A 9643-nucleotide genomic window follows, 5' to 3' on the forward strand; every position below is an offset into this window, starting at 1 on the left:
GTTTATGCGAGAGTCGCGCGCGCTGCATTTTTGCGCACTGCTGGAGCTGCGCGCGCACTGCATTTTTGCGCGGCTGCTGGAGCTAGCGCTGCACGCCGCGCCAAATCAGACGATGGGCGCGCGGCAAAGTAGTTTTTAGCGCGCGGCGCGTTCGGCGGCTGTTGGAGATGCTCTGATGATGTGTCGATGTGAGCTTAATCTGGAGGCAAGCATAAAGCATCATTGTCCGGCTGTCCGGCCCCCAATCTTTACCACTGTTGAGGGGTGAGGTGAGGTGTTTCAGACTAGCCACAATGATGAGTAATATACACTAGTAACATACACATATCCCTAGACTATATTACTATCTTCATAGTGGGTAGTAACATAAGTGTGGTAACATGCAAAACTTTATTTATTAGGTTATAGACTCATATTACATTGGGACATGTGATGTTACAGTAACTAGCTAAGTTACTATAACTATCTCTCTCCTCATCAACTCACTGCCACATAAGCAAATTTGCAGAGTTGGACTCGATGTTACTGCTGAAGTTACTCCCACTGTGGCTAGTCTTAATGGATGATGCTGTAAAGGAGAAAGCCGCAATTATAGTGCGTGAAAGAGAGGCGATAATTCGGAGGCAGGCGCACGGGCATGTAAATGATGAGATCCCAAGGCCGCCGCGTGCGCTTCTTCTTCTTCTTCTTCTTCCTTGTGCTGGCTGCTGGTTACCATCTCTCCAAACAGTTGGTGCACACCAGTCACTGGACCAGACAGAGAGGCCTCCCGTTTCCAGGCTGCAGAGAGCACATCAATCATCGGCACATGTTCTTCCTGGATTAGACTCCCTTCACTCATGGGTTCCCAATCTGCAAACTAAGCATCCCAATGGCCCCAACCCGCCTCGGACTTTTTTTAAAAATTTAATCCTTTTTTAATCAATATTTTAAAAACAATCCTGTTTCAAACTTATTTTCACCGTACACATCGCGCCAAGTCATTTAGGCTATCAGACTACTACGTACAGGATTGCAAAAAAAAAAAAGACTACTACGTACAGTATACCACAAGTGTATAATAATTCCATCATCTGAAATAATAAAATTGTAAAGGTTCAGATCTGAGAATAATTGTTTATTTTGGATGATCATAGGATTCAATACTATATTAAGCTTGATGGCCATTATTTCTCATGGTTACCATATCAATTCGACCTTGGAACAGTCCTCCTGCGTGTTTGAGGGAAAGAGTGGACACGTTCAGGCTGCCGTGGTAACACTCGCTCATAGATCTAGTGGTGAGCGAGGTGCTGCCATTACTCGTTCTTTGCATAGATGGTCGGCCCTGTTGTCATGACAAGACCTCACTGACAGCCAATTGTTGGGCACAAGCACAACAAACAAACTAAGTTTCATCTCAAATTAAAACTAAAAAGGGTTCCACATTTGCTCAACTGCAATAGCTTGATCAAGAAACACATCATGGTACATTAAATTAAATTAGGAATATCATACATGATGCAAGTGATTATGACTACTTATGGCATCGGCTACAAGGATCCACAACAGTAAACTTAACTCTTTCAGGAACTTTATTCTCAATGTATGTTCTAATAGCCCGAAGCACTCTACAAGCTTCCCTTAGACCGTTGCCCTTGGAGGGGCACCGCCCAATTCCATTGTCAGAACACCTGCTAGTAGAACCACAATTGGTGTCCAATGTAAGAAACTCGAGTGACACTGCGTTCTTGAGGATATAACAGGTTAGCTCAACCAAGCCTTTTGCAGAGCTGAACCCTGTGATCTTCACATTCTTGAGGTGGCAATGCCGATCTTCAGTCATCTGCCTCAAATGTGGGAATTGTCCAAAAACTGTTTCATTATCCATAGGTTTCTTCAACACCTATAAAGACAATAATAATAATAATTAATTGAGCCAATAGATCGATTAGTCATCTTTGCAGGATAGAACGAAAAACATCTTACATCCAAGCTCAAAGTCTCCAAGGAAGGAGATGCTTCAAGGAAAGAAACCAGAGAAAAATAGTCATAAGGCGAGGGTCCTGATATCAGATAAATGGTCAGGTGCTTGAGGCAGAGGAATCTGGTAGGCAGCATTGGTGTATCGACCACCTGCATAAACAAATACGCCACATGTCATATTAAAATTATTATTCACAAGCTATGACTACTCAGATGTGCACATACTGCTAATCATCTACCACAAAAAGTTTTAGATTACCTCGTCACTGGAACATAAGTAAAGAGTATCGAGATTTGGCATAATGGATGGCAGCTCAGTACGAGCATAACAGATAACACCTGAACGTGATATGCGTAATGTCTTCATTTGCAAAGCTTCTCCAAGCAATAGTTTTGGTTTTCCGCAAAAGACTAAAGTGGAGAGATTTGGAGCTTTGCACTCTATCAATTTCAGACTCATGCATCCAGAAGTCCTCGGGCAGCTGAAGTGCTGAAGCTCACAAGGTATCCTCAGGCAAATTATTCCCTTGCACCCAATCAGTTCCAACTTCTCTAAAGCAAGAGAATTCGAAAGAAGACCCTGTAACTCATCCTCCGTAATACGCACATGTGTAAGACGTAGACTTGTTAGGTTTAGAAAGGGGCCGAGTTCAGCTGTGGGTTGGAAGGTACAACGACCAAGTTTAAGACACCGAAGTGAGTTCCTAACCCCATCAGATAAAAGCGATCTGGGAAACTTGCAGTTCTCTTTTAATGGATGCCAAATCGTAAGGTTGAGTTCTTCAATCCCTGGTTTAACAGCAACCCGAAGCCACCTTTTAAGATTGTCATAAGCGATACAAAATGGTCGGAGCTCCAATATCTTCACACCAATGCCTGAGTGATTTCTCATAATACAGTCAACTGCGTCTTTGAAACGACCACTGTACCTACATCCTTCAGGCCTAAGTGCATCCTCATTGAAGGTGAGGTTGGGATAACACCTCCAGGATCGTAGAAAGGCATGCGACAGGCAAGCAGCACGAGCAGCATCACGCAGTGGCATTAGAGAATGGACATGATGCCAGATATCCTGCATGGGCAAGCATGGGAACCGAATGTTAACACTGGGATTGTCAAACTAAATTGTTACTTAAACCAGAGAGTAAAACGGTGGAACTACATGGAGTAGCATTCTACCCTGGATATAACTTGACATGATTCATACAAGACTTGCTGCATTGCTTAGGTAGATAGTGAAACTGAATGTAACCTTGGTATGTACATTGAGCATTGCATCCAAAAGTATTTACCTAACTGAGGGTATTAGAGAGCCGAGTAGACAATGATATTGTTTGTTGTGCAATTGTGCCAACCAAAATGCACAGCATCACATGCAAATAGCCAATTGCATGTTATAAATAGGTTAAAGGAGCAAAGAACTCAAGAGAAGTCTATGCTAATTTAAGAGAAACTAAGATAACTATAGGAACCATACATCAAGATGGCAGCCTGGCAGGTGATCTAGATTTACGATAGACAGGAAATCTACTGATCTTTTTAGGAGAGTAAAGATCTGTTCTCTGTTTACAGATACTATTTAGCTCACATAGTCCAAAGAATTTGAGTTAACAACCGCATATCATGCCTGCAAGATAATCCACCCATCATCAAAATTGTGTGGCACATACCTCTGGAAGGTACGGGAGTGAGCATCCCATTGTTGTTCCGCCAGCTTGAGAATCACCATCACCGTTTTTTTTTAGAAAATAAGGATCGCCATCTTGCTGACAGGGCGAACCTTTTCTTTTATTCGCTGAAGCAACCGATCCATCTGTAACCCAACAAGCATGGTCATGGTCATCGACTAATCACGTATTGCATGAAGCAACAGAGGGGGAGAACTAGGCTTACTCGGGGCAATGATTTTCCGGTGATCGTCGCCCTGCGCCATGAGAGCCGCCGCTGCAGCGCCAGTAGCCCGTAAGGACAGACGATCGACGTTTGCTCTGTCCACGGATCTATATACGGATCTATATGCAGCGCCAGGAGGAAGGAATCGCGCTGTCGGAGCCGACCAGGACTTGGAGTGGAAGGAGGATTACTGGGAAAGGAACTACAAGTCGACTGCAAGAAAACCAACGGGGAAACGCCGACTGCCGTATCAAACAAAAGGAAGAATAAAATTACCTGAAATCTTAAAAGTGCACGCCCACTTTTTCGTAGGAACGGGCGGCCGGGCTGGTTACTTACACAGCACTGCTATACACACGACGCTAATAGACGATTTGTGGACGACGCTGGAGATCACACCATACGTCGCACGGCAGCAGCACCGGTGCACCGTTGGATATGTCGTTCGGCTGTATGTCGTCTGTGCAGTATCGGCTGCACAGCAGTTTCGTTACTTACATGTGTGTCTTTTTTTGTCAGCTAGTGAATGTTTTTTGTTAGCATTAAATGCGTACGGACTAGTCCTGGAAACAGATTCACGCACATTTATTTTGGCCACTTCAATTTTTAAAAAGTCGTATCTTTTAAACCACACGTCGAAATTCAGATCCGTCTTCACCGTTGGATTCATCGCGACGAGATCTTCGAAACTAGATCCCGCATGGATATGTTTCGACGAAATTTTTTTGATGCCAACTTTGGCGCTGTATTGTGCAACTTCAGTACTGCTTTGTGCAACTTTAGTACTGCATGGTGCAATTTTTTTCAAAACCAGTTTTTTGGAGCTGCATCCTCAGTAGTTGTCGTTGCACACATAGTAGTCCTAGTTGGCACATACATGGCCACATAGTTGCATAATCTGGTCTGCATAGTCGCATATGAATTATCATAGCTTGTAATGTAGTCTAGTTGCACACACATTGTTGTTTAGTTGGCTTGTAACGTAGTCTAGTTGTGCACACATTGATGTTTAGTTGGCAGGAAGACTAGTTGCACACACATATGCTTAGTTGGCTTGTAATATAGTCTAGTTGCACACACATTGATGTTTAGTTGGCAGGACACTAGTTGCACACGCATTAATATTTAGTTGGCAGGACTAGTTACACACACATATACTCAGTTGGCACGGCAATGTAGTCTAGTTGCATAATGCAGTACTATAGTTGCACCATATAGCACCAAAGTTGGCATCAAAAAAATATTCGTCGAAACATACCCATATGGGATCTAGTTTCGAAGATCTCGTCGCGATGAACCCAAAGGTGAAAACGGATCTGAATTCCAACGTGTGGTTTAAAAGATATGACTTTTTAAAGATTTAAGAGACGAAAATAAATGTGTTTCACGGACCAGTCTGTACGCATTTGCTATACGCATTTAATGCTAATAAAAACATCCATTAACTAACAGAAAAAGACACACAATAGATAATTGCTATTTATAAATTATTAGAGGACCAAAACTTGCAATTTTGAGCCGGCCGCTCGCAAAGTATAGTGAGCAGCCAGCCGCTCGCTAGACCGGTCCTTAAAATTAAAGTATCTAAAAAATTACAAAATAGCTCTAATCATTACTCCCTCCGTCCCATAATATAAGAACGTTTTTTACACTAGTGTAGTGTCAAAAACTTTTTTATATTATGGGACGGAGGGAGTAGTATATGTTCCTCCATGGCTCTAATCATTAGTAGCTGGTTTATCAAATGACAAATGTGCTCACCTTTGACCTTGGCTGTTAATCTCAACGCAGTTGGCCACTTGGGGACTTGGCCAGTTGGCATGCAGGCTGCTCCTGCAGTCCTGCTCCTTGCGCTTGCGCCAGTGCTCTGTGCTCGTGCGGCCGTGCGCCGCTGGCCGCTTGCTCCTGCCTCCTGGCCGATGGTCGCTGCGCCGCCGGCCGCCGCCGCAGCGCCGGACGCCGATGCGCCCTTGCCAAGATGCCGGCGGCGCCCAGCAAGGGAGAGGCCGCGACGCGCCGAGCTGCAGACGCCGCCAGTGGCCGGCTGGCCTCAACGGTGGCTGCCGCCCGCACCGCAATCCGCCTTCCGCCGCCGCCCGCCGCCGCAGCAATCCGCCGCCACCCGGTCGCCGCGCCTCTAGGGTTCAAGCGAAAGAGGAACGAGGAGAGCAGAGAGGTCTCGGATCAGGGTGGGAATGGGTTGGTGCTGGACTTGGGCCGCCTCTGGGTCGGCCTGGTGGCGAGAGGTGGTGGGGACTGGGGAGGGGAGGCGAGAAGAGCCACTGGGCTTTGGGTATACACAACCTCATCAAATTAAGCTGCATATTATTTATTTCTATCACAGAATCTCGACAGTAGTTGCTTAGTAGTAGTTATTGACAAAATTTATATATCTTCTTTGTATGACGGAAATGAGATATGCATCAAATCAATCGCTATTTCACTCTATCCCCTTCTTGTGCAACAAGTTATAATGGATCAAATGTAGAAATAACAGAAACCATATACAATAATTACATAAATTATAAATTGTAAAACTTGGGAGATTAAACTTGTACAGATATGAACTCTAACAATTAATAGAGAAATTAATTAGCAATCATCTCTTGATGTTACATTGATTGATATACCTAGAGACGGAAACTTTTTTTATCCCACCAATATCTTGAAACGTTTTTCCGTTGCTCAAGATCCTAGAACATATAATTGTCTATGTGTAAAGAACTGTTTTTAATATATATGCTTTTACCAATATCTGGTATTCTGGAGTATACTCAATTGTATGAAACCAACCCATTCATGTCAAATAGTGTTATGCTGTCTTTCAAACAATACAACTACTGATAGACTTACTGAAAAAGGCTTTCGCCCCGCTTTATATATAAAGCAAACCGCCACAGAGCATACAAACAGAAGCATGTCCACACACACACACACCCAAGTCTCACGGCAAAGTACACAGGTTCTGCTGAGGGCACAACTCAATAAGCCCAGAAAAATAAAAATAAAACATCACACGCCGGTCGAAGGAAGCCTCTAGTCTGGATCCGGCGGTGGCGGAGGAGGCGGCGGCGACAGGCGGACGGCCATCGAGCGGAGGTCGGCGATGAAGGCTGAGATGGCGTCGCGGTCCGGGGGGGCGGCTAAGCGACCGCCAAAGCTGCAAGAAACCCGAAAGTTTGAAGAGCGCGTCAGTAGCCCGTCGAAGGGGAGTACGCTGGATCACAATGCGAACAGTCCAGAGGGTCCAGGCGAGGACCCCAACCTCAAGCCACCTAATGTGGCGAGAGGACACGGGGGACAGCCGGAGTTCAGCAAATAAGTCCGGGAAATTGGTGTGGCACCAACTTCCACCGACCACCTCAGGAAAGCAGCTCCAAAGGAACTGGGCGGAGACGCAAGAGAAGAAAATGTGGTTCGAGTCTTCGGGAACACCACAGAGCGGACAGATGCCAGTACTCGGGCCATTGCGCTTGCGGACCTCCACCCTGGACGGGACCCGACCGCGAATCCATTGCCACATGAAGATGCGAATCTTCAGGGGTACGCGGATGGACCAAACCATCGACAGGGGAAGGGGGCGGAGGAGGGGGCAATGGCCAAGTAGAGCGACTTGATGGAGAACTGGCCCGACGGCTCAAGGCGCCAGCGCACCAGGTCAGGGCCACCATCCACCAAAGGCTCATGGAGAGCAACGCAGTCAAGCAACTCACGCCAGGCGGTGGATTCCGCGGGCCCAAAAGGCCGTCGAAAAGCAAGGCGCCCTAAGTCAAGAAGGGCCCTATCAACAGAGATCATGGGATCGACGGAGATAGAGAAGAGGACAGGGAAGCGGGCCGCAAAGGGAGAGTCCCCGGCCCAACGATCAAACCAGAAGAGCGTCGAGAGACCGGAACCCACCGAGATGGAGGTTCCTATGCGGAGGACCGGGAGAAGCTGGACAATGGACTGCCAGAACTGAGAGCCGCCTGATTTCTGGCAGAAGGCTAGGGGTTGTCCACGCAGGTATTTAGTCCGGATAATGTCAAGCCAGAGGCCACCTTGACCTTGCGCGATGCGCCAAAGCCAACGGGAGAGGAGGGCAATATTCATCCTTTTAGAGCACATAATGCCCAGGCCACCTTGCTCCCTGGGCTTGCAAATGTCGGGCCAGCTGACCATATGGTACTTCTGCCTGTCATTATCTCCAGTCCCAGTAAAAGCGGGACTGGATCTTGGTGATATCCTTGTGGAGAGACTCGTGGAGGCTGTAGAAGCTCATAAGAAACAAGAGGAGGCCGGAGAGGGATGAGTTGATGAGAATAGTCCGGGCGGCCTTGGACAGCCACCTCCCCTGCCAGGGCTCGCATCGAGTTTGGAGCTTGGCCACGGAGGGGCGCAAGTCCGCGACGGAGAGCCGCGAATCACTAATGGGCGTCCCCAGGTAGGAGGTGGGGAAGGAGCCCAGGCGGCAATTAAGTCTGTTAGCAATGGCCATAGACTCAGAGGGGGAGTATCCCATCACCATAACATCACTCTTGTCAAAGTTGATCTTGAGGCCCGACATCTATTGGAAGCAGAGAAGGAGGAACTTGAGGTTGGCGATGTCCACCTCCGAGCCTTTGACCATGATGATAGTGTCGTCAGCATATTGGAGAATGGAGATCCCAGAGCACCCGGAAAGGTGGGGAGTAATCCCACGAATGTGGCCAGCGGCTTTTGCCTTATCTAGGATGGAGGCAAGAGCGTCTACTACCATATTGAACAGGAACGGGGAGAAGGGGTCGCCTTGACGAACCCCACAAAGGGTGGAGAAGAAAGGGCCAATCTCACCGTTGATGTTGACCGCCGTGCGATCGCAAGAGACCATTTGCATGACTCTAGTGATCCACTGGTCATCGAAGCCCTTCTGAAGAAGGACTTCCTGGAGAAAGGACCAGCTAACCGTATCGTACGCCTTGTGGAAATCAATCTTTAGAAAAACCGCCTTGAGGCATTTGATGCGGACCTCATGAAGGATTTCATGAAGGACAAGGACCCCATCCAGGATGTACCGGCCCTTAATGAAGGCCAACTGGTTAGGGTGGGTCACCTGGTCAGCCAACAGGGTGTAACGCCCCGGATTCGATGCGCCAGGTGTCAGCCAGTTATTCGCTGTTGTTGCCATGTAATTTGCTTGCGTGTTGCATTTTGTCATATCTTCATGTGCATTGCGTTGCATACGTGTTCGTCTCATGCATCTGAGCATTTTCCCCGTTGTCCGTTTTGCAATCCGGCACTCCTATGTCCTCCGGCGTCCCCCTTTTGTCTCTTGTTGTGAGTGGGTGTTAAACATTCTCGGAATGGACCGTGATTTTCCAAGTGGCCTTGGTATACCACCGGTAGACCGCCTGTCAAGTTTCGCGCCATTTGGAGGTCGTTTGATGCTCCAACGGTTAACCGGGTAACCGCAAAAGCCTCTTTTGTCTTGCAGCCCAACACCCCTCCAAAGTGTCCCATAACCCATCCTAACCCCATCCATGCTCTCGGTCGTTCGATCACGATCGTGTGGGTGAAAACCGTGCTCCATTTGGACACTCCTAGCTCCCTCTACCTATAAATATGTGCTCCTCGTCCAAATTCCGGATCAAATCCACCCTAACCCTAAAAATCGCCTTCCGCCGCCACCGGACGCGTCCGCCCCGTGCCGGACATGTCCGCGCCACTACCTCCAGCCAACCCCGCGCCGCCACGTCACTCTCTCTCTCACCCACGCCGCCGCAGCCCGCCGGGGCCCGAGGCAGGCCCGCCCGGGCCCGGACGCCGC

At 47.7% G+C, this 9643-nt stretch overlaps 1 protein-coding gene across 2 annotated transcripts; it reads right to left on the reverse strand.

The window, feature by feature from the left end:
* Window positions 1-1446: 1446 nt before the first annotated feature.
* LOC119294941 (F-box/FBD/LRR-repeat protein At1g13570-like) lies at window positions 1447-5936 on the reverse strand. 2 transcript variants are annotated; one of them, XM_037573240.1, is made up of 7 exons: window positions 5620-5936; window positions 4198-4332; window positions 3859-4071; window positions 3636-3778; window positions 2225-3037; window positions 1969-2115; window positions 1447-1885 (listed from the first exon to the last, which is right to left on the reverse strand). In XM_037573240.1, exons 3-7 carry the CDS (start codon window positions 3896-3898, stop codon window positions 1517-1519), a joined length of 1512 nt encoding a protein of 503 aa, XP_037429137.1. In that variant the 5' UTR covers window positions 3899-4071; window positions 4198-4332; window positions 5620-5936; the 3' UTR covers window positions 1447-1516. The 2 variants fall into 2 exon arrangements, with proteins under 2 accessions (XP_037429137.1, XP_037429138.1); XM_037573241.1 differs by lacking the exon at window positions 4198-4332.
* Between the last annotated feature and the right edge of the window lie 3707 nt (window positions 5937-9643).

This window comes from Triticum dicoccoides, chromosome 4B, assembly GCF_002162155.2.
Source record: "Triticum dicoccoides isolate Atlit2015 ecotype Zavitan chromosome 4B, WEW_v2.0, whole genome shotgun sequence".
In the NCBI taxonomy this organism is placed as follows: Eukaryota; Viridiplantae; Streptophyta; class Magnoliopsida; order Poales; family Poaceae; genus Triticum; species Triticum dicoccoides.

What these genes read in the sequence shown, in the direction of transcription:
- LOC119294941 (XM_037573241.1), bottom strand. Translation starts at nt 3,898, where the DNA reads ATGGCGCAGGGCGACGATCACCGGAAAATCATTGCCCCGA. An exon ending in CCGGAAAATCATTGCCCCGA is followed by an intron (nt 3,779 to 3,858) that starts GTAAGCCTAGTT and finishes GTTGGGTTACAG; the next exon opens with ATGGATCGGTTGCTTCAGCG. An exon ending in CACTCCCGTACCTTCCAGAG is followed by an intron (nt 3,038 to 3,635) that starts GTATGTGCCACA and finishes TTGCCCATGCAG; the next exon opens with GATATCTGGCATCATGTCCA.